Source organism: Parasteatoda tepidariorum, chromosome 8, assembly GCF_982258835.1.
Source record: "Parasteatoda tepidariorum strain Cologne lab strain chromosome 8, Ptep-v5.0, whole genome shotgun sequence".
Lineage (NCBI taxonomy): Eukaryota > Metazoa > Arthropoda > Arachnida > Araneae > Theridiidae > Parasteatoda > Parasteatoda tepidariorum.
This window is the reverse complement of record NC_141762.1, coordinates 100,802,643-100,827,384: the sequence shown is the minus strand read 5'-3', so window position 1 is coordinate 100,827,384 and position 24,742 is coordinate 100,802,643. Positions and strand designations below refer to the sequence as shown.

The following is a 24,742-nucleotide window of genomic DNA, read 5'->3' as shown; positions in this document are numbered from 1 at the left end:
GTGTTTGGAGACTGAATAGTCACCTTGCAGGCTAGATTAGACTGTATGGCTTTTGATTCGCTTTCTATGCAAATTAAAAAAAAGTTAAAGTAAGTTTCAAATGTGTGATGCATATGAATACATATAATATTTTGTATCGTGATGTCACAAGAAACTTTATTCAGACTTTTGCACCAATTTATTTGTATTAATTACACTTTAATGACCTATATGTTTAAGTCAATTCATAAAATTAAACTTAATTAATAACATTAAAATAAGTTTTTTTTAAAATAAGGTACTTATCCCTGCTCTCTCTTTTGGAAAAAAAATACCCAATAAAACATGAAAAGCCCAATAAAACACCGAAAAACACAACCGGGTAGGGTTTTTCTAGAAAACCCCCGGGTTTTTTGCAACCCAGAGCAGAGAAAGTTCGGTTTTATTCCATAACTTAATTAACAATTAGAATTAAAAAATTCTCATATTAGAGGCGAACTTTTTCAACCATTAAGATTGGCACTCAATACATAAAAATATAAGTTATTTGGAGAGAGCTTTTTTTTTTTTTTTTTTTTTTTTTTGTTCACTGTACATTGTGAGGAATATTTCGCTAAATGAAAATATTTTATACATGGGTAATGAGTTGAACACATATTGGAATTTCGTATATCATATAAATACTTCTAATTTCTTAAATCAAAAAATTTAATTGATTATGTTCGTTTTATATATCAAATAGAGTATTGAACTTCAAGTGAAATTTGAAGGCGATTTTCTGAAAATTTTTTCTTTAATAATAAAAAACTAATAAGATACTTGTTTACAATTCTTTAAATTCAATACTTTTTAACATAACACTATTTACAATTAATACCCAAACATATTAACAATTAATCAAAATTTACAGTACTTAATGATATTTATGTTGATTACATTTTTTTACAGTTAAAATTTAATGATATACAAATCATTTAAAAGCATATGATCATAAATGATATAAAATGGCCTACGTAGGTCGTAAAAGTTTTAAAAAATTTCTTAATGGTTATCCTGCAAATTGCAAAATTTTCAAATTTTGTGATAGCAGGGGTCTGTTTAGAAGAAATTTGGGTCCGTTAAAGGACCCTTCACAAAATATCTTTTCATAAAAACGGACCCTTCACAAATTTGTTTATCTTCATTATTATTTTGTTAATCGAATAAAGACATATGTAAACGCAACTAAATTTTGTCTTCGGCAGACGCTTCTTCCTTTATTCGTCCGAAATGAATATTCTGCGTTCGGCTAAATACCAAATATTTATATGTTGCATCGCTAATTTAGTAGCTGTATTTGCTGTTTATTTTTTAAAATGTAATTTCTTTTAATTATAATTTTACAATGTTGAGCATAATCTTGTATGTCTTTACAATTAAAAAACTCCTTGAAAAAGTTTTTTTGCAATAACGGACCCTATTTTCACAAATTCACAAAAGCGGACCCTGGTTGAAAGAATGAGACTTAACGTTATTTTATATTCACAAATTACGAGCAATTTTTTTCACAATTTCACAAAAACGGAAGTTTTACAAAATGTCTGGACAGACTCCTGGATAGTTTTATCTACTTGATCATGTAATAGTTCGGGCCATTAAATGAAGATTTAATTATTTTGTTTAAAGACTGTTCCTTAATTTTGAACATGCCAAATTGATTTTTAAAAACAGTCTTTCAACAGAAGCCGTTGTTGTGGGCAGTATTAAAGTTAGGGCAAATAACTTAATCAGTTTGAGAATTTATCCCAGATGGCGCTCTTCTTTTAATGATTTTTGAATCGCGTGAATACGAATATCAATGTGTTATTTTTAAATCGCTTGAATACAAATCGCTATGTGTGATTTTTAAATCGCGTGAATAAAAGACGCTATGTATGGTTTTTAAATCGCGAGAATACGAATCGAGATGCGCGATTTTTAAACTGCGAGAAAAAGACTCACAACATATGATTTTTAAAACGAGTGAATATGAAACGCGATATGTGGTTTTTAAATCACGTGAATATAAATCGCAATGTATGATTTTGTTGATTGCAACGTATGATTTTTTAAATGCTAAAATACTAATCGCGATTTGTGATTTTAAATCTAGTGAATCTAATTGCGATGGATGATTTTTAAAAATCTAGGTATTGTTAATACAAAATACGATGTGTGATTTTTATATAACGTGAGTACGAATTACGACTTAAATTGCGAGAAGAATTAACGACCAAAAGAAAAAAAACTTTCGAAAAAAACTCTGATATTTATGTTAAAATGGGCACAGAGCACGTAAAAAATTATTATTTTAATGCGCAAATTAAAACTCGCGTGCCGTGAAACTATTTTTTAGATCACGGGGAAAAGCGTATTACTAACTACCGAAAAAACTATCTAAATCTCTTTATATTTACGATGAAATTGGCATAAATAAAGCGCGTCAAAAAGTGATGTATTCAAATACGGGATCCGAATTACAGCGTCGCAAAAGCGAATAAAAAATATCGGGACTTTCAAAACCTTGTAGAAATGTGTAGCAATGACTGCCAAAATAACGATTGATAAATAAATTGATTTGCAATAAAATAGGCACAAATAAACCACGCCGAAAAATGGTTATCTAAATGAACGATTCATAATGGTTAGATGGTTGGTTCTAATGCCACTTGCCACACGGGCAAGCCTGCTTGGTGAAACCGAGCAAATTTAAGGCGGTGTGAGCGATTCTTGTTTTTCAGTGGCGCCATCTATGGCCAAGAATTCGACTTCTGCCACATCAAACGTCACACCTGTTTATAAGGCGGACCCATTCATATATCCATTCATTCATCCACAGACCGTAATTTTGACCTGAATCAGAGAACGATCGATCTCCAATCCAGTACCCCCAGAGGTTTTGATTTGTTATGGGAACATGGAGGACTTCGCGACTCGACAGAATTTTAACGTGCATCAGTCACCAACTACACTGGGAGTCTTCGGCCGGCGGGGTTCGAACTCTCGGACATGGACCCAGCGCCCTACCGACCAGGCTATCGCAGCCCACGATTCACAATAATATCGTGATAAAAATATCGAAATTTTACAAACCATGCGGAAAGGCGTAGCAATAACTGTCACAAAAAGGATCGATAGTTATTTAGATTTGCGATGAAATTTACGCAAATAAAGCGTTTCGTAACTTTAAAGATGTTAAAACATTTTTTTTAAAAAAATTCTCAATTTCAGGAACTACGTGAAAATGGGTATCAATAACTACCAATAAATCATAACGACGAAATCGGTGTCAAACGAGATAACTAACAATCGAAATTCGTGCATCATAATAATGTCGTGTTAAAAATATTGGGATTTTCAAAACTATGCGTAAATCCATAGCGTTAACCATCGAAAAAAAACGATCCAAAAACTACATTGGTTGAGATTGGGTACATTCGAAAAGTTAAATGCGCAATTTCAAATTTCCGACATTTTTTTTATTTTTTAAAAAGAAATTTAATATTTTTTTTCTTCATTTTGTTCAGGTTGCTTCCGGGGGCCGCACATCGAGAGTTGGCCGGCCTCATGTGGCCCGCGAGGTGCAGGTTGTGCACCCCTACTTTAAAGTATTAAACTTGTTGTGATAATGCATGAATATTAGACTAAAATTTTAAAGCCTCACCAATAAAATTCTCTTACCTGCGGAACTTTGATACGGCGTCTAATTTCTGGACTTGACATTGTAAACAACTCATTTTGAGCTCCGTCCATTTCTGTAAACAACGCATTTTGAGCTATGTCCATTTTTGTAAATAAGCATTTCGAGCTATGTCTGTTTTCGTCAACACGCATTTTAAGCTATGTCCATTTTTGTAATTATGTCCCACACGCATTTTCAGCTATGTCTGTACTTTTGACCAACGATGGAAAGAAATTGAATTAAATTGTTGTGAAGAATTTGAACAAATATATTTGTTCATCTGCAACAGTACAAATTGTATAGTTCAAATTAAATCTTAAGAAATTGTAATACGAGTATAAGTATGTTCTGTTTGCTATGTTTTACATGTTTTTCATGCTGAACATAACATTTTGCTGCCTAAATAAAATACAGTCGGACTTATATTTAACGAACTTCCTTTTTGCGAATTTCTCTATTTCGCGATTTATTTCGAGGAATCAAGAACATTTTGGAAGTTAAAATAAGTAAAATAACTTCCAAATAGCGAAGTGAATTTTCGATTGAACGAACTTTTTTTCGAGATCCACTTTCCCTATTTCCCAAAATATTTCAGAACATTTCACTTATTAACGCATTTAATGGGGGAAATGACTTGGAATTGATTTTCGAAGCCACTTAACTTTTAGAGGAAACAGTAAAATCCCTTTCCCTTTTCATTTGCATTTCAAACAAAAAACTCAGTCAAAATTAACGGATTTTATCAGTAGCAATTAAACTTAAGAAAGCGTGTGACAATGTATACTGAAAATTACTTATATAATAAATGCAGCTATAATTTTATACATAAATTTAGCTTTTTTAGTTGAAAATGTCTGTAGCATGATAGTGTAACACTGGATAATGTTTTGCTCTATCCTTGCTTTCCATGCAAATTTCTTTTATATGGTTAAGATTCATAACATAAATAATAGATACTAGTTTACAAGAAAAAGGTGTATCAATTGCTATTTTAATTATGTCTAGTGCTTATGAATTTAAAATTTGTTTTGTGTGGCTTAAGTATTCAAAAGGAGATTTTCTATTTAGCGAATTTTTCATATAACGAACTTATTATCGGGATTGAGCGACTTCGTTAAATAGAGGTCCGACTGTACTTTTTGGAGAGGTTTATTTTAATACCTTTATTGGAAATATTTTACGAAAAATTCGTTAGATTTTTGGAAAAAATAAGTTTACCATGTAAAATGCGGTTTAATAAGCAACGTTTAATTTGAAGTAGCTTTTATACTAAGTGTACCACTATAATACAACATGCACAAATCTGCACCCCAAAACAGCTCTGAAATTTACTGCCCAAGAAACTGTGCAATAAAGATGGTATTTTATTTTTAGTAGACAAATAAATCAATACGTATCGAAAATATATCCTTACGTTGAATCGCGAATACTATAATAAGTCCTCAAATAAATATTATAAGACTTATATATTTATAATAAGTCTTATGACAAATATATTATGAATAATAAGTCATGATAAATATTTAATAACTGTCCTAGAACAGCTGACCCAATTTTGAGTTAACGACTACGAATGTCAACTCCATAACCTTGTCATTTTGAACCCAGCCCAGAAGACGATAAAACTCCGGGATCAAGGTTTTGGGAGAGAAATTTTGCCTTCGTGGAGGAATGAAACTAACCCGCATTTGCGTTACGTGAAAAAGAAAACCACGAAAACCTCCTACGATTAACCTGAAGGCAAGGGGACTCTAACCCATGATCCGTCTACCACTGAGGATTTTTTTACGTCAGCACTGTTGTCGGTGAGAACCGGGTGCGGAATTTGTTTCGACCAGGCTTCTCTGGGAATCAAACCCGAGTCACCACATTGAGAGGCTCTAACCCCGTGAACCTATCGCAAGATATCGGGAATAATGTGACAAATACATCGAGATTTAAAAAATTTTGCAAACTCATTAAGCTGCCTGATTGAAAGGGTAATAAAATTTCATATAAGTTGGAATACAATTTTTTTGCGGCACCTCTAACAGAACACTCACGTGGATAAATTAGTATATTTTCATCAGGCATGTAAATATATAATTAATCGAATTTCAGGAAGAAAAAAAAATATGTATATATAACGTATAAAAACAGAAGCGCGAAGTGAGGTAAAAATGTAAATAGAGGGATTTTGTTTCATAGTGAAATGTGTTTGATTTGTTGGTTACCAAGGATGAGCCATTATATATATTGTTAAAAAAGTTTTTTAAAAATACTCACAAATTTAAAATTTAAAAAAAAAATGGAAAATAAAATAGAAGGAAAAGATATGATCTCGTTATCAGCTCTCATTTTTATATCCGAAAATATAGTGCTTTCTAATTATTAGATATAGTTAAAACTAGATAAATATAGTTAAACTTATAGTAGATTAATAAAGTAGATTAATATAGTAAATTAATATAGTAAAATATAATATAAGATTAATTATTAGTAAATAAAACTTTTTTTTTTTAATTTTCTCCTTTAATCTCTCTTTTTTTTCATATACTTCTTGCCTTTATTATTATTGCATATAAACGGAAGCATCTGGTTAGTACTAAAACGTGGCACCAATTGGATTTAGAAAATTTTTATGGAGTGATTTGTAGACAATTACCATTTTCCGGCATCATGCAGTTCGTGAGAAATATCGAAAATACGAAACACCATTGTTCGAACCCACTGTTGCACATTATCATATTTTGAATGGCAACACACGGCATCTATTTTTTTTTTTCTTTTTTGTTGCCCATTCCTAACATATTTGGATTATTTCGCGACATCATCCATCCTTCTTACGTTTAGCATTTACATGCAATAAACTCTTTTTCTTCTTTTCTTTTTTTAAATAAAACTTATTATTAAGAAACACGAAAATAATCTTTAAAACATTTGAAGAAACGGAATTGAGTTTGATTACATAACATTCAGTTGATCATTGGGTTTATCTGACATTGTCCCGCAGAGGTCTGATCGTGAAGACACGGTTCCCAGTAGAACACAGAAGACAAGCATCACGGGCAGCGGTCAGTGTGTGGGTGGACTACCACTTGGATCAGACTGCGTAGGGACCGAGGGTGTGAGGTATTGGTCCTCGTTTAACTGTTTTACCGCTCAAGTGATCGACATCCTCAGGAATGTTTCCCAGACCTTCGCCAGTAACCCTTCGCGCCGTATATAAAGTACCTACCTACCTTATCGGACACAACAAATAAAAAATTATTAATTATCTAAGAACGTTCTTTTTTAATAAAAGCTATAAGCTAGGAAATATTACCAAATGTAATCTTTAAAATTGTTTGAGGGAAAAAACAGAATCGTCTGCAGTTTCATTCTTATCAATGGCAAGTTCAAAACTAATGAAAAAATTCCTTTTGTTTAACGCTTCACTCGAACAATCTGGAATTTTTGGACCGTTTATAAGAATCAGGGACTAAAATTGACACCCACTGTTCAAATTTCAGGACGCTAGCATAAACGGTTCTAGAGTTATAAGAGTTGCATTTGGTAAGAATAAAAAGATATAAAGACAAGCTCTTCATTTCATTATGATAGATTTTGTAGAAAAGATCGATTTCGAAGAGAAAAATAGGAGAAAACAATTTTTATTGGCCAGACGTAGGAAATCAAATCTATATGAATCACAGCTAAGACTAATCAATTAAAATATATGACTCTGTATGAATCACAACTGAAATAACAATGCGTTAAGTGAAGAGCCAGGATTGCCTGGTTGGTAGGGCACTAGGTCCATGTCCAATAGGTCGTGGGTTTGATCTCCGCCGCTGGAAGACTCCCCGTGTAGTAAATGGTAACTGGTGCACGCTAAATTATTCGAGTCGCAAAGTCCTCTATGTTCTCATAACAAATCATTCCTCTTGGGGTACTGACCCAAGAGTTTCCCTGTTTTCTGGATTGGGTTCAAAATGACAAGGCTAAGTAGTTGAACATTAGTAATCGAAAACCTAAAAATTGGGTCGGATGTTCAACGACTGTTATAAAATAAAAATAAAAAATGCTTTAAGTGGAGTCGTGGTGGCTCAAAGGATAGAGCGCTCATTTCCCAATGAGGTGATCCAGGTTCGATGCCAGCGAAAGAGGGTCGATTCGAATTCCGCTCCTGGCTAGCACCGACCACAGTGCTGACATAAAAAAATATCCTCAGTGGTAGACGGATCATGGGTTAGAATCCTCTTGCCGTCAAGCTAACCTTGGAAGATTTTCGTGGATTTCCTCCCCACGTAACGCAAATGCAGGTTAGGTGCATCAAAAAGTTCTCCACAAAAGCAAATTTCTCCCAATAACTTGATCCAGGAGTTCCCTTGTCTTCTGGATTAGGTTTAAAATTACAAGGCTACGGAGTTGAACGTTAATAGCCGTCCCTAAACTGGGTCGGCTGTTCAACGATGGTTATAAAATAAAATATAAAATGCTTTAAATGATGCCCCGTAATCCGCAATAATCACGAACATCGGTATTCCGGAGTTAACAACTTAAACAATTTTTGCTATTTCTACAATGATAATGTAAATACACTAAAGAAAAATAAGAAACAGAACGTTTCATTTCAAGAAAGACAAGAGAATTCGGAATAATAATTCATCATTAACAAATTACAAAATTTGGACGAAATCGGTCGAGTTATAAAATAAAAAAAAAAAATTTTTTTAACTGTTTGCACTAATTGGCATGGTTGAAGCCATCATTCAATTAAATAAAAGAAAAAATAAATAAATCCAGTTGGCAAACTATTTTTAACCTTATCGCGTTCTAATTTTAATTTTGTTTAAATTTATATTCCGATAGGAAGATTTCCTTACTTATAATAATTTGTTTTAATATGTCACTAAAATTTTTTTTCTTCCAGAAACGTAAAAACATAATAAAAAAAAAATTTAAATAATTTTTTTTTGTTTCTGTTTAAATTGAACAAATTTATTAAAACTAAATTGTAATTTTTTATTGCAATTTTCAATAAAAAATTAGCACCTTTTAAGCACTTTTAAGGCAATCAAAAAATATTTTTAGTCCCATTCCGAAAAAAAGGATTCCTAATTAAAATCAGTGCAGTGATAGAAACTTTTTTTTTATAGTTTAAAGTTCTTAATTTATAAACATACAATCAATAAAATTCAAAAATTCTACATAATCATGATAAAATAACTAGTTTCTGATAAATATTGCAGAGAAAATTGTGAAAAATCCAGCATTTTTTTGTAATTTAGAACGGCAATCGATATGGGAAGAAAAAATCTCTTTTTAAAATATAGAAAATTAAGACACATTTTACAAACCCCGAATAAAAAAAAGCACCTTTAAGAGCTTTTAAAAAACGTAAATCAAAAATAGAACCTTTTAAAAACGCTACGCACCCTATGCTACTAATTACTTTCATTACTCCAAGAGCAATGCAATCAAAGTAAGTAGTGCTATTTAAGCAAACATTAAAGAGCTGTTGAACAAAGACAAGAATTCTTGGATAAATATGAGTGTGACGTTTACAGCCGGAATTTCGTACGAACTTTTATTGTGACATCGAAACGCAAAACATCAACAATAATTGTGATTAAAAATAATTATTTCAATTGGGATTGCTCTCGTACAATTTCATAATGTATATCTAATAATCTATTCTATTTATCTATTCCATCTATTAATAATAATATATTCATCTAATATCTGATAATAATCTTATATAATAATTTATTTTCTAACAAGCGTTGGCTATCAATTTATCCCAATCCAGAAGAACTCCTGGATCAACCAGTCTGGATGCCTTTGATAGAACTATCTCGCATTTGCGTAGATCAGGGGTCTGTCCAGACATTTTGCGAAAGGTCCGGCTTTCGTGAAATTGTGAAAAAATTACTCACATTCATTCAACCAGGGTCCTGCTTTTATGAACTTGAGCAAATAGGGTCCGGTTATTGCAAAAAACCTTTTCAAGGAGTTTTTAAATTGTAAATAGATGCAAGATTTTGTAAAACTATAATTAAAAAAATTTAATTTTCAAAAATAAACAGCAATTGCTGCTTCTAAATTAGAGATGTATTTACAAATATTTGGTATCTAGCCCATACTGTGAATGCAGAATATTAATTTCGGACGAATAATGGAAGAATAGTCTGCCGAAGACAAAACTTAATTCGTTTACATCCATCTTTCTTGTTTTCTGCCCTGGGAAGTGTTTATTGAATTAACAAAACAATAATGAAGATAAACAAATTTGTGAAGGGTCCGATTAAAAGAAAAATCATTTTGTAAAGGGTCCGTTAAGTTAAAATATTTCGTGAAGGGTCCGTTTTTATGAAAAGATATTTTGTGAAGCAATTTCTTCTAAACAGACCCCTGGTTACATGGAGAAGAAAATCACGAAAATGTGGGGATTCTTAACTCATGATCCGTCTGCTACTGAGGATATTTTAAGCGAGCACAGTGGTCGGTGCGAGCCGAGAGCAGAATTCGTATTGACCAGCCATCGCTGGGATTCGAACCTGCAACCATCGGGAGACTTGATCCCGTTAATAATAATGAGTTTTATAAACATTTGCGGTTTTATTCAAGTTGATTAGTTAAAATGAAACTCGCGGGATTCATTTATTTTCAAAAGATTCAGATGATGAGGGGACGGACAATCCTCTTATTCAGGGGCCGGGATACCCTGGTTGATAGGGCACTGGGCCCACGTCGTGGGTTCGATCCCCGAAAGCAGAAGACTCCCCGTGTAGTAAATGGTGACTGGTGCACGCTAAATCTTTCGGGTCGCAAAGTCCTCCTTGTTCCCATAACAAATCAATACCTCTGGGAGTACTAATCTAGGAGTTTCATTGTCTTCTGAATTGGTTCAAAATGACAAGGATACGGAGTTGAACATTAGTAGTCGAAACCCAAAATCGGGTCAAGTGTTCAACGACGGCTATAAAATAAAATAAAATCCTCTTATTCTAACTGGGGGGAGGAGTTTATATTTTGAGTAAAGTAAAATTGTTTAAATTTTTACCAATCTAGAATTTTTTTTTTTTTTTTGCATGCGTTTAACTGCTACGTTTTTCATCTTCCCTATTTGAATGAATACTGTTCTTTATTTTCAATACATTTGAATTTACTTTGTGTGCTTTTCAATTTAGCACGCTCTCGCCTTGAGCAACGGTTACAGAAACAATTTTCGCAGCATGGAAGTTCATTTACTGAAAACAAATTTTTACTTAAATGTTTTTTCTTTCTTTCTTTCTTTTACACTAGTGATTCTAAATATCTTCTTACCTCAGAACTTGTTAGCGAACAATGAACGCAGATCAAATCCATTAAAATTATTAAAACGCCTTATAAATCTAGGTCTATTTTAAACTGATTAAACAGAGGGGGCATTTTATATTATTATTTGGAATATTTCGATATTAATGAAAGTAATAAAATAATACATGGAATATAATACAGTGTTCTCTCTCGTGTATAATTAGGAAAGTTTATCTTGTTCTCGCCAATTCATTCCTACGAACTAACATTTTATTATTCATACTGGAATTGCTTAAACTAATTTAAATAACACAAATTATTTTAGGTCAACAAAACCTCCTACAAGTTGAGTATCGTAATCATTAGTTCAATCGGCGAATGTTTAAATTTGTCAAGCGTCAGAAAAATTGCCCGAATTCCCAATGCACCGTATATTTTTGAAAATAAAGTATGAACTAAAATAATTACAAAAAAAAATTTTTTTTTTCGTTAAATTTTCGAGCTTTTTAAATAAATGCAAAAAAAAAAAAAAGTTTTAGTTCCCAAGGGGAAAAAATCAAAAAATGATTAATGTTATCAAAGCATCGAATTTTTCCATTGTGTTTATAAAATATTAGTTAAATTATTTTTAAAAAAGTTTTTTTATTGCAGTTTTACAACATTTTGTTAAAAATGGATAGATAGAAGAGAACTATATACAGTAGTCAATATAAAATAAATTTTTTAAAAAAATAGGTCCTGTTTTCTTTTAAAAAAATTTCCTCTCTTCCATTAATTCCTAAGGGTGCCCCTTACTAAACTAACAACATATTTTCATTGTTTCTTAGAGCAGTGGTTCTTAAAAGGTGTTCATTGGAAACATAGGGTTCCGTGAAAGGGTCACAAGGGTTCCAAGAGTTGGAACATTCTTTGTTCATCACATTTAAATCTAATCAATAATCCATTATCTATTTGATTTGTCGATTTCCATTATAAATTTTTTATAGTTCAATGCCAATGAAAAAGAAATGACGATTTCGATTTTAAACAAAGATAATTTTTTTAATATTCTGAATAATCGAAATCTATTGCATAAATTTTGTAAAAGATATGCCTTTATAAAAAATTGCATTGGTTTTTCCCATCGGCTAGTTTTTTCAAACAAAAAATAAATAAATAAATAATGTTAATCGAGACACATATTTTCCTAAGCAAACGATAATTCTATACGTTAATAATAAATAGCAAGCAAACGATAATAATAAATGATATTTAATTCGTTTTCAGTTCATGTATATACTAAACTCATTTCCACGCCTGATCCCAGACTCAAGATTATTCCTTCCTTTCATTAAATATTTTCAAAATTAAATATTTCACTAGTTATTACTATTCACAATTATCTTTATAAGCATTATTTATATAATGAGGCCCAAAGCTCATCATTTAGTGTTCCATAACAATTGGGAACCTCTGCTTTAGAACAAACAAGTAAAGAAAACAAAAACATATGGAATTCAAAATGACTTACCCCATGCGTACCCATAGAGTTGGTGCGGGACAGAAGAGGGTCCACTGTCCACACAGAGGTTCCAATTCGGCCAGAGTGTAATTTCGCCATCCGACAAAAACAGAAAGGTTTTGACAGACGACTCTCTGCTGTTCTCTTCTTCCGTTTGGGATCTGAAAACACAGAACAGGCGCACCTGCCCTTTCAACCAATGAGAAGCCTACCTTTTCCTCCCCCCTTTTCCCCGCAGGAAACCATGTGACATGGAAATCGACACACCTGCTTTTTTGTAGCCTGTAGTATACGTGACGCTTCATTAATAAGCTCAAAAACAGGGGATTTAAAAAAGGGAGCTTCTGTGCGTGTTCCTTTTTTTTTCTGTCTTTATATCCAGAATTGCATCTTTCGTTTTTGTTCTTGTGGCACTCACCAATGTGTTTTCCTCCCGTTACTTTATGGATGTTCCTTTTATCATTTTTCTTTATAAATTTGGAGCATTAAAAAATACCGATTTTACCTTTTTTTAATTTTGTACTTTTTTGCCATTCTAAGTAATTTCGTCTGTTAGTATTTATTTTATTTATTTTTTAGCTAATTAGAGCTAGTGGTGTTAGCTATTAGTTATTCTTTACAAATTTGGAGCATTAAAAAATACCGATTTTCTTTCGTAATTTTGTACTTTTTTGCCATTTTTTGTAATTTTGTCAATTAGTATTTTTTTTCCCTTAGTTAATTCAAGCTAGCAGCGTTAGATATTAGTTTTTCTTTACAAATTTGGAGCATTAAAAAATACCGATTTTCTTTTCTAATTTTGTACTTTTTTGCCATTTTTTGTAACTTCGTCAATTAATAATTTTTTTTTAGTTAATTAGAGCTAGCGGCGTTAGCTATTACTTTTTCTTCACAAATTTTGCGCATTAAAATTTTTTTGTCATTCAGTACTTTTTTTTTAGTTAATTAGAGCTAGGGCAGACCTCCAATATGCTACCCTTTTATTTACAACAAAATTTAATTTTATTTTTATATCTAAGGTCATTCGGTTCAAGTACATTACTATTATTATTTGTCTAAAGTAATTCAGATGAAAAAAAAATAGAATTAAATTTTTTTTTAAAGTGACTACAATTGATCCCTACTTAAATCAATAAATAAATAAAAAAAAAATTGAAAAGGCGTCTAATGGAAGGTAAATTCAAATAAAAATAAAATATTTTGGTACAATTTTCCTTATTGTGGAAATAATTTCCGAAAATTCCTGATTCTTTTCGTCATGTTTGGTTTGTTAGTTTACGATAATATAATTCATAGAAAAACAAAAGTTTTATCGTATGAAATCTCTTTTAAGATCAATTTTAACGCATGCTAGTGAAACCTGGACCCCGTCTTGTACGGATGATATTATGTCGGTTACCTTTGAGAGAGAGAGAGAGAGAGATCTTGAGAAGTATTTTTGAAAGAATTTTAAAAAAATGGTGTGTGGCTTAGAAAAATAAAATTAGAGCTTTATCAATCATATAATGAACCTGACGTTATTAACTTTATTAAACGGCAAAGAATAAAATGGGCAGGTCACGTTATCAGAATGGATGAAGACACAGAAAGAGTTTTCAATGCCAGACCAGTTGGCACACGAAAAAGAGGCAGGCCGAATTTGCGATAGATAGATGGCCAAGAAAAAAATCTTTAGGTCTTAAAAACCAAAAACTGAAAAATGTTAGCAGGAAAAAGGTTAGCCAAAACACTTCTTAAGAAGGCCAAGGCCCACCCGGGGATATCGAGCCATTGATGATGAGTTTAGGATTACATGGGTCTTATATTCCAAGTTTACTTTGTAAACAATAGAAAAAAGACATTGTCAAGTAATTCATTTCGTTCTTCCCCATCCCTTTCACTAGATTAGGGTTAAAGGGTTCCCATGATCCTTGAAAAGGTTTAGTAGTGGCAGTCAATTTAGGTTGATGCTAGAGTATATCTCTTATTTAAATATACCACTTTAGCGTTAAGTGTGTTAGAAGATGGGTCATGGGTTAAAGCGTTCACCTCCCAATGAGGTAAACCGGGTTCCAATCCCAGCGGTGGCTGGTCGATACGAATTCCGCATCCGGCTTGCACCGACCACAGTGCTGACGTAAAATATCTTCAATGGTAGACGGATCCTGGGTTAGAGTCCCCTTGCCGTCAGGCTAACTCGTGGAAGATTCTCGTGGTCTTCCTCTCCATGCAACGCAAATGCAGGTTAGTCTTATCAAAACGTCCTCCACGAAGGCAAATTTCTCCAAATACATGATCCAAGAGTTCCCTCGTTTTCTGGATTGGGTTCAAAATTGCAAGGCTACGGAGTTGAACACAAGAGTAAGAACATATGTCCGAAAGACTGGCCAGAGTTAATTATCAAACATAATACATCGGGCTTATCGTTTTCCTGCGTTAAAGGATGGGTATTTCCTTTAATAGTTCTTCCGAAAAAGTATCAATAGCTTAAATATTTAAAAATTAGGAAATCTTTAAATTGTCTCTGCCGACGTTCATGTTCCAAAGTAAAGTAAAAGAAACGTATTTTTCCTTCACACTTAAAACAAACTCTTAATTTTCTAAAAAAAAAAAAACTATCAATTCATTGCATTATGAACTTGGGAGTCTATTAAAAAAAATAGCAAAAACGGCTTGCCTATTATAACTACAGTTAAACCCACCTATAGGGAACACGGTTTATAGTGAACTTTCGGATATAATGATTGTCAGCTCCCGTGCCATACAACATACGTATAATTTTATTTTTTGTGAATATAGAGAATCAAAAGAGAAAAAAAAAAGAGGAGGTTGCATATTATGAACTTCTGTCTTCGATTGATTTTCTTCATTTTTATAATAATTTTGAAATTTCTACTTCAAAATAAATACATATACTGATTTATAAAACTATCAATAGCATGGAATGTAGCAACAAGCATTTTTTCGAGTTTCCTTCATTATTGAATAGCATTACTGAATTGGTTCAGCATTCAAAGAAACCCGCAATCTTCCAGTATCTGGACCAAATGCTTCAAGTCAAAGCCGATGAATTTGCTAAGCGATTGGGTGAGACTACATATATAATGGCTGATTAGACAGGTTTAAAAAGCGGAATAACATAAATTCAGGACAAATGATCGGAGATTCGGGAAGTGTTTTCATATTTGATGTTGAGGATTGCACATCAGCTAAAGATAATGAATTATTATTTTTTTTTTTGAACTCAAATCAAAGAGGAATAAAAAATAAAAGTTAGCACTTTTCGTTATTACGTATTATTTTTCAGTTATTTTTGTATTTCACTTTATGGGTCATTTATTTAAATAATGTGTAATAAAATTTTGGAACCATTAGTTAAAATTGTTTGTGGAACGGATATAGAGAAGTCCCGGTTATAGTGAACCGAAATTTCGGTCCCTTGAAGGTTCGCTATAGCGGGGTTTGACTGTATAAAACACTTCAGTCCTACAGATAACCAATCGAGAGTGGAAATCTTGATGTTTACGAACTTAGTTTTAATATGTTTGCGAACTTAGTAATAATGTTTACGAACTTAGTTTAATATGTTTACTGTTTTAATATGTTTACGAACTTAGTTTCTTGAACTAATAATTTCTGAAAATTCTTATTATTCACAATATTTTTACTGAGTCTTTTGAATTTATAATAAGGTCTGTCAGCTCCAGTTAAAATTTATTAAACTGGAAAAACTCTCATGTTAATAATCGAATTTGATTTAATTTCTTGACTTTAATCTTTTGCGTATTCACTGTTTTGCTTTCGTTACAAGCAATTTTCCATTGCTCGAAAGCTCGTATTAGATGTGCTGGACGCAAAGCGATACGTTAATTGAGGAACTTTTACGATTATATAATTTTAGACAAATACGGGCTGTCATTTGAAGAAAATTTTTATATTTACTTTCCATTTAAAGGAATTTCTCAAACATAAAAATTTTATTTTGCATATAAAGTTTCGTAAAATTTTAATGTCCAAAACAAAACTAATAGAAAATTAAGTAGAACTAGAACTAAATGCAAACTTGGTTTTATCGGTGAAATGGACTTTAGACTAAAGGTTTGAATGAAATTAGTTCCCACATAGCAAACTTAGGTTTATTTCAACTCAGCAAAAACATTTTAATGTAAACCTAAAAAGGTATGTTATGCGGTTTACGCGTTCTAACCTTAAAACGAGATCTGCAACAATCTGCTCTATTCTACGCACATTATCCTCATCCAATTCCCTGGAGAGAAAAAACCTTCGATATAAAAACCTTAAATCGAGGTTGACTTAGGATTTTCGAGCGTGAAAAAAACCCTTTCATAAAGCTAGTCTGAAAGTGAAAATAACCTTAAATCTAGGTCATTAAAAGGGTTTCTTTTCGCAACGTCTTGTTGTATGCTCAGCTAAAATCCACCTTGTCGTGAAATTTTAATGGACGATGCAATTTGATCCTATCTCTAGTGTGACGTCAGCTAAAACGTCATTATGGACTTAAGTGACAATACTTTTAAAAAAAAGCTTTATAACTAATTTTTAATCCTTTTAGGATGAAATTTTATTTACTTTAAAATTAACTGAATCGCGATTTAAGATATTGTTAAGCTTTTATTTCTTTATTAAGATTCCTCAACTTTTTCATTAGAGAATTCTTATTAAACTTTAACCCAAGGAAAATTTTAGTATTTTACAAATAATTTATGCTCTAAATATCAAATGTAAGATTCAAATAACATGTGTTTAACGAATTCATCATTTGAATAATTTAATGAAACGTTACATGAATTCAGGGCTCGAAAAAACTCAGAAATTTTACCCGTCCCCAAGGACGGCTTGTACAACAATGTATCCGTCCTCCTTTGAAACTAACCCGTCGCTTCTAAATAAATAAAAATATAAATTTCTTTTATTTATTGCTAACATTTATATAAATTGTACAATGAATTAGTAGTTACTAGGATTACAAATACTAGGATTACATTATACAGTAATAAAAGAAATACTAGGTTACTAATAGTAAAACCTAGTATTTCTTTCATGAAATTTATTTCTGTTATGAAATAATTTGACAAAGGTCAAGTTATCTGGAATGTCAATTTATCCGAGGGTACAGCGTTTTCTAAATGAATCAAATATGACGTTCGCCAGTTTCACAATCAAGCCAATGATTTACAGAGGTTTCTGAACAGAAATCTGAAAGAGGTTTTCCATTTCGAAAGATGTTCATAATTGCGTTTGACGCTTCTTGTTTAAGACCAGTACGTAATGTTTTTTTTTTTTTTTTTTTTTTTGTTTTTTTTTTTTTTTTTTTGTAAGTTCATTGCTGAAAAGCCTCTTTTCACCGCTGCAGTACTCCCAGACAGAGAAAACATCAATTCCACCATGAACAGTATGTTGCTGTATTTCTAGATTGGAGGGTCATTTTAGAAGTGAGGAGCTAGACTTGTAAGATAACAAAAATTGAAAACGTATCACGAACATTAAAGGGAAAATGGCCGTCCGCGCGGATGACGGATTCGAGGAATTTGTTGTCCGCAGGGAATTTTTGACGGCCGAGGATGGGCGGGTGGGTGGTTTTTAGAGCCCTGCATGAATTGTTACTTAAAAATATATTTCTAAATATCAGAATTTATTAAGAGTATGAATTTCAAAGTACAAAAGTAAAAAAGTACAAAAATACGAAGTTTAATCATGTCTTAAATAAATAACTCTCAGTGAAAATATTTCAGCAAAGGTAAGAGCAAAATATTCTAAACAATTACAAATTCACGTACTATTAAAACAATTTTAAATCAATTGCTCAATAAAATGAGACTATTATTTATTTACAAAAATTTATTGCAAGATTTTCTAGTTAAATTTTGGTACTAAACAATTAAAAGTAACCGAGATGTTGCGTCTGAAAAAGCGTTATTTGTAACAATAACGTAATAAAACGGAACTCCACACAGTATTATTAATACAGTGAACAGACGCATATTCTCTTAATAAGAAAAATACTGCCTACACAAGAAATATCGTTAGCTGTCTGAACTCTACGGGAATACCAATCCAATGCAGAAACTTGTATGAATGAATCGAGAAGTTCCGAAACGGCTGAAAGAATGTGAAACACGAAGCGAAAGCAGAACGGCCCTCTACCACTTCCACATCGCACGACACATTCTCCCATGTGTTTCGAAACTTCCGGTTCACACTTGCTGTTGTTGTTGTTAATTTACGTCGCACTAGAGCTGCACAATGGGCTATTGGCGACGGTCTGGGAAACATCCCGAAGGATGATCCGAAGACATGCCATCACAATTTTGATCCTCTGCGGAGGGGATGGCACCCCCTCTTCGGTAACCCGACGACGGTAGCACAGCTTAACGAGGACCAATACCGCACACCCTCGGTCCCTAGGCAGATTGATCCAAGTGGTCACCCACCCGCACACTGACCGCAGCCAGTGATGCTTGACTTCGGTGATCTGCTGAGAACCGTGTCTTAACGATCAGTCCACTGCGGGACGGTTCACACTTGCAAGCCTTACTGTTGTGAATAGTATCGATTAGAGTACTTTCGGCAAACCAAAGTTCCAACTTTTTATGATATGGTAAATTAATACTTTCTAATCTCATTGCGCTAACTGTTAAAGATTCTAAGTTTCATTCCATGTACATAATCGCATTATTTTCGAAGATCTAATTTGCGTCTAATCCAGAAACTCCAGTTTTTAATCTTAGCTAATTAGTTTTAAAACGTTACTCATGCTTTGATTTATCTGAGCTTATTCTACCATAAGTTTCAAGAAGTAACCATACGAATTAGCTACCTAAATTTCGATTCCAGATTTTAGATCGTTTAATTTTATAAGTCTACCATTTGTATTTACTTAAAATGATTTTTTTATGCAACTACATTTTGCAACTCGTATGTTTAACGAAATATTCACACTGAATAGGCAATTGAAATTACTACAATTTTAAATGTTAGCCATTAATTCATCCAAAGTATTAGGAATGCAAAACGCACATCAATTTCAGATACAATATGCAAGTTTCAAACACAAATTACTGCATAATATATAGTGAGGCATAATTCTTTATACGTTAAATATATTAGATACTCAAAACAGCTGAAGTTTGAATTGTTTAATATTAACATCAAATTAAAATTTTGCAGCCAAATTTATACTAATATTGTTACCCTTTCTTGTTAAAATATGTCCAAGAAATTTTAATAAAATTATAAATCAAACAGATCTTGTGAAATGAAAAATTACTAGTCAAGACATCTTTTATAAACATTATAGTCGATCCTGATTAAGCAGTTTACAAAATTAAGTTAGATTAAGAGGGATTAAACATACCTGCCGGGGAAGAAGAGGTTCAGCAAAATCTATTCTAGTCGATTTTCTCTCATTCGACCTGCTCTATTGCTAATTATGCTTCTTCATTGCTCTTTCTTTTTTTATAACTGTTTCCATCTCCAGTCCCCGACAGGCAAGCATGTCCATCTGTATAACAGCCTTTCAAACTAAAAGCTTGCATTCGACGAAACAGTTTGGAGAGCCAAACTCAAAACGAAACTGTTGCATCACATAGTCTTCCTCTTGTTGACCAAATCTCAGTCTCTTGGTTCTATATCAGTGGTTTCCAACTGGCGGCCCGGGGACCGCATCCGGCCCGCGAAGCCTTTTTTTGTGGCCCGCGAACTAAAATATATTAGTTGTCATTTCTTTGCGGACAATTTTCATAAAAAATCTGTATGGGTCTAAAATACTTTTCTCGTTAATAAAAACCTAATTTCTTCGCTTCTGTGAAATTTATCATACCAACGGTACAAAAAAAATATTTCTCAGATTTTACATCCAAGAAAATATTTTTTCAAATACAAAAATAATCGTGTACGTTGCTCTTTTTCATTTAATTTTTTTTGTATTTTGTGAATATAATTTTGCATGTGTGTATCAGAAATTTTCTCGAAGAAATTCTCCGATTTAACTTTTTGAAACCACTCATTTTGGAAGAAAATATTTAAACTCGCATTTGTAAATTTAAAATGTAACTATCTATTCTCTGGTGGTTGCAGCAAACAAATCTCAATTTTGTCATTGAACATTTTGTGTGCAACTATGTAAGTTTTAATACCAACCTTTTTAAAGTTTTATATCTTAACAATTAGATATCTGTTGCACATTAATTGTTCAATACATGGGTGCACATTAAAGTTATTGTAGCCCGAATTTTTTAATATGCAATTAAATATTTTTAAAAATCTACTTCTTATTTTAATTTGTAATTCAATACTTTTGTTTTGTACAACTTGATAAAAATCTGACAGTAATATTTAATGTTCCTTCAAACATAAAAGTAACCTACATAAAATTTTGATAAAGTTACGGACCGCCATTTGATTTGTGTTTGGAGTTGTGGCCCCCGGCCTCATGTAAGCTGGAAACCCCTGTTCTATATCATCCCAATCCTTAGATAAATTCTTGAGACCCTCTAAAATCTTTTCATCATTACTCCAGAAGAAGTTCTTCCAGACATTCATGCAAAGAAAATTTTTGTATTATATGCTATTTTTAAATTATATATCTTTTTCCACATAAGCGGATATGTTTACAATTATTTATTGTTCATATAACAACTGTCTTCATATTATTTTACTTTAAACATGTTAGATAATTTATGATTATGTAATAAAATCTACTGCACAGAGAGCATCTGTATTTTCCAGCTGATCGGCAATACATCAATTTTCAAAATCTAGGTATTCCTTTCTTTGGGGGCAGACTTTTAGCCTCTTTAATACGGTAATTTTGAATGCTGTAGCAAAGCTATTGACCTCCTACTGAATTATATATAATTAAGAGCATTATTTAATCCTTTAAAAACCCTATATAGTCGGGCACCTCTATCTTTACATTTGAGACATATACGCTATCACCTTTTAAGTTTTTGTTTAGCATTCTTTGACTTTTATTTTGTATATGACAACATAAAATAAAAATAGGATGGGCATAAATTTTGTTTAGGGTGGAGTGGTTTTAGAAACTAGTCCCGAGTAGCCTGCTTTTCACCAACGTTAAAATTGCATGTATCAGATGATGAAAGCTGCGTGTCAAAATGAATGATACTCCAGTAGATTTCAGTTGTTCGATGTTTGTATCGTTATATATTATGAGAATTGAGATCAAGCTCAAATTGTTTTTTTTTTTCTTCGTCAGTTAAAGCCAAAAATAGTGTTTAAGAATAAGTTTATTTCACAACAACTAATATTACTTCATGAATTTCCTGTTATAATTATTGAACATTAAAGTCAATCGCAATATAACTGAAAACACATCCGATACACATGTGTGTGCTACCATATAAGTTTATGTAATCAATAATGTGCATAACTATTATATTGGCTATGCAGACCTTAAGGAATACAGTTAAACTTGTTATGAAAAGATATCACTCAGGGCCGTAACTACGCCGGGACAGTCGGGGCACCGCCCCGGGGCCCCGACGGTCGAGGGGGCCCCATATGAAGGGACCACGTGACATTTTTTCAAAATAGTTTATATATATACATATACATATACATATACATATACATATACATATACATATACATATACATATACATATACATATACATATACATATATATATATATATATATATATATATATATATATATGAAAGAGATTGTGTGAAGATTTGCTAAGTTACAATCGTAGTTACAATCAACTTCAACATAGGGTGAAAGACTCTTTCCGAGAATTTATTTCCCTTCCTCAAAAGAGTAAAAACGCTTCACAGAAAAGAGGAACGGAAAGGCATTTTTGAAGCTATACCCCTAATAAGAAACTTTATGTTGTTCTGAAATTAACTTGAATGGGCAAATAAGGTGCCTTTTGAAATTTGGGAAAGTAAAGTGAAAGTGGAAAAATATCTTTATTTTCACTCTATTTTTTGAGGGTAGAAAACTTTATTTTGTTTCAAAATTGTAAAGAAGTGCTTCACCCCTTCTGAAATTTAGACATTCTCAAAAGTAAGTTCTAGTAGAATTAGTACATTCAGAAAGAGAAAAAAGCTATTTTTTTCAGCATTTAAGTTATTTTCCAAATAGAAAACTTAATTTTCCTCCAAATAAAAAAGAGAAATCTGCTTAATTTTTTTTTTTTAAGGAAAAGCAAATTTAAAGCTATTTTCCAAGTAGAAAATTATTTTCCTCTTAAATAAAAACGAGGGAGCTAAGAAAGTACTTTGCTTCTTCTGTAATTCAGACATTCACGAAAATAAAATAAAATTACTATTTAACTCATTTTTTTCTACTTTTAAGCTATTTTTCAAGTAGCAAACTTTATTTTCCTCGTAAATTTAATTGATGAGCGTCATTCCTTCTGAAACATTAACATTCACTACAATAAAGTAATTTTTGTTTATAAAATAGAATTAGCAATTTCAGAAAAAGAAACTACTATTTTTTTCACCTTTTGAAGCTATTTTTCAAATAAAAAAATAAAATAACCCCACCCCCAACCGAGACAAATACGTCTGTTTTGTTTGAATTTTCTTCCACATATGACAATTTCTAATTTATTAAGAAAAAATTTTAAAATTAAAATTTAACCAAAAGAAGGGCTCAGCATAAAAAAATAAAACAAGCGTTTAGGAAACTAAAATAGTTGCCTGTCTTTTACCCTTCCCTGGTGTAATAAAATGCATCCTTCACTTACATATATTTTAAAGCATTCCTTGACTCTCAACACCTGCAGATCACCAACCAACAGTTATCTGACCCCTCAAAATATAGGCATCTCCTTTTACACCATGGGAAAATGTCCTTCCTTTGACTTCTTTAAATTGCCCTGGGCTTTACGACCCTAGGCTTTTTGTCCTTTTTTAAAATATCATATATTTCCAGAACCATGCATTTGTCGGTTAGTCACAGTTGTCTTAAACAAGCAATTATCTAGATCAGTGATTCTCAACCACTGTGCCGCGGCACTTTTGTGTGCCACCAAATTCTTAAAATGTGCCGCCAAATATTAAAAATGATACTATAAAAATTATAAGGCTTTTTTTTTATTATGAGTGAAGTTTAAATTAAAGAAAGTGTATACGTATATATACTTTTTATAATTTTTCCACGCTTTAACCGCGTGAACATCTTTGTCGGCGATTGTATTGTCTCTGACAATCTTAAAATAAGATGGAAATGTTTAAATTGTATATGACGCAAAATTTTAAAAAATGTTGTAAGAGCTATTCATTAAAGTAAGCTATGCAATTAATAAACAAATTAACAAAGGATAACTGAAAAAACAAATATATAAAAAGCAAATTAACAAAGGATAGCAAACAAAAATTAAGCTAACAATTAATAATTAGCAAAAAAAAACTAGTTAACAAGAAATCACAAAAAAATAACAGTTAATAATTATAGAAAACAAGCTAACAATTAATAAGTAGCAAAAAAATAAATAACTGTTACTAACTAATAAAAAATTTGTCGAAATAAATAATCAATCCCTTAATAAATGTGCTTTTGTAGTACATATTATTTTATTTCACATTCAAAATTATTATCACAAACTATTTGACTCAGTGTAAAAAAGGTAATTAAACAACTTTTAATCTAATTTTTTTCATTGTGTGCCGTCAAATTTCGAAATCATTAAAAGTGTTGCCGCAACAAAAAAAAGGTTGAGAATCACTGATCTAGATGTTCTAGGAAAACAGAAGCAAGCTTTTAAGGGATCGAAGGAGATTACTTTTGTTGACATATTTTTTCTGAAAGAAACGCGGGAATCACTCTCTGTTAAACTTCAATTTTTAGCTCCTTTAACTGCTTAATTTAAATGAACTATTTTTAATTCAAATATAGATTTTTTGTTAACTTTTATTTTGTTCAATCTTTCAAATTAAAATTTAACTTTAATTGATACTAATTAAAATTATTTTCTACTTTTTTTTAAAATATAAATGTCATTACTTTGGATTACTACAAAACGAAAAGGAAATTGATTTCTAAGGAGGTAAGCAATTGTTTACATTAAATTATTTAATACATTCAAAACTGCGTATTAATGTACTGTTGGAATTGCTTTTTTTATATTCCTATATCAAATTGCTTTTATGTAATACATTTTGTTCTTATTTTATATTTTTAAAATTAAGACCATTAAATTTTTAAAATTGGAAATTCGATTTTTTATGCTTTTTAACAATTTTGCTTTCATTCAAAATTGGAAAGCAAACTTTGATTTTGTTTAAAAAAATCATATTTAATTTAATTAAAAAAATCGCATTTAA

General features: G+C 31.6%; 1 protein-coding gene across 1 annotated transcript in view; it reads right to left on the bottom strand.

Annotated features, from left to right (window-relative positions):
* Positions 1 to 12,639, bottom strand: part of LOC107447315 (uncharacterized) — a 43,991-nt gene extending 31,352 nt beyond the window's left edge. Inside the window, exon 1 of the mRNA XM_043047767.3 lies at positions 12,453 to 12,639. Within this exon, the coding sequence (XP_042903701.2) occupies positions 12,453 to 12,542 (90 nt within the window). The 5' untranslated portion in view covers positions 12,543 to 12,639. The remainder of the gene's footprint in view (positions 1 to 12,452) is intronic.
* Between the last annotated feature and the right edge of the window lie 12,103 nt (positions 12,640 to 24,742).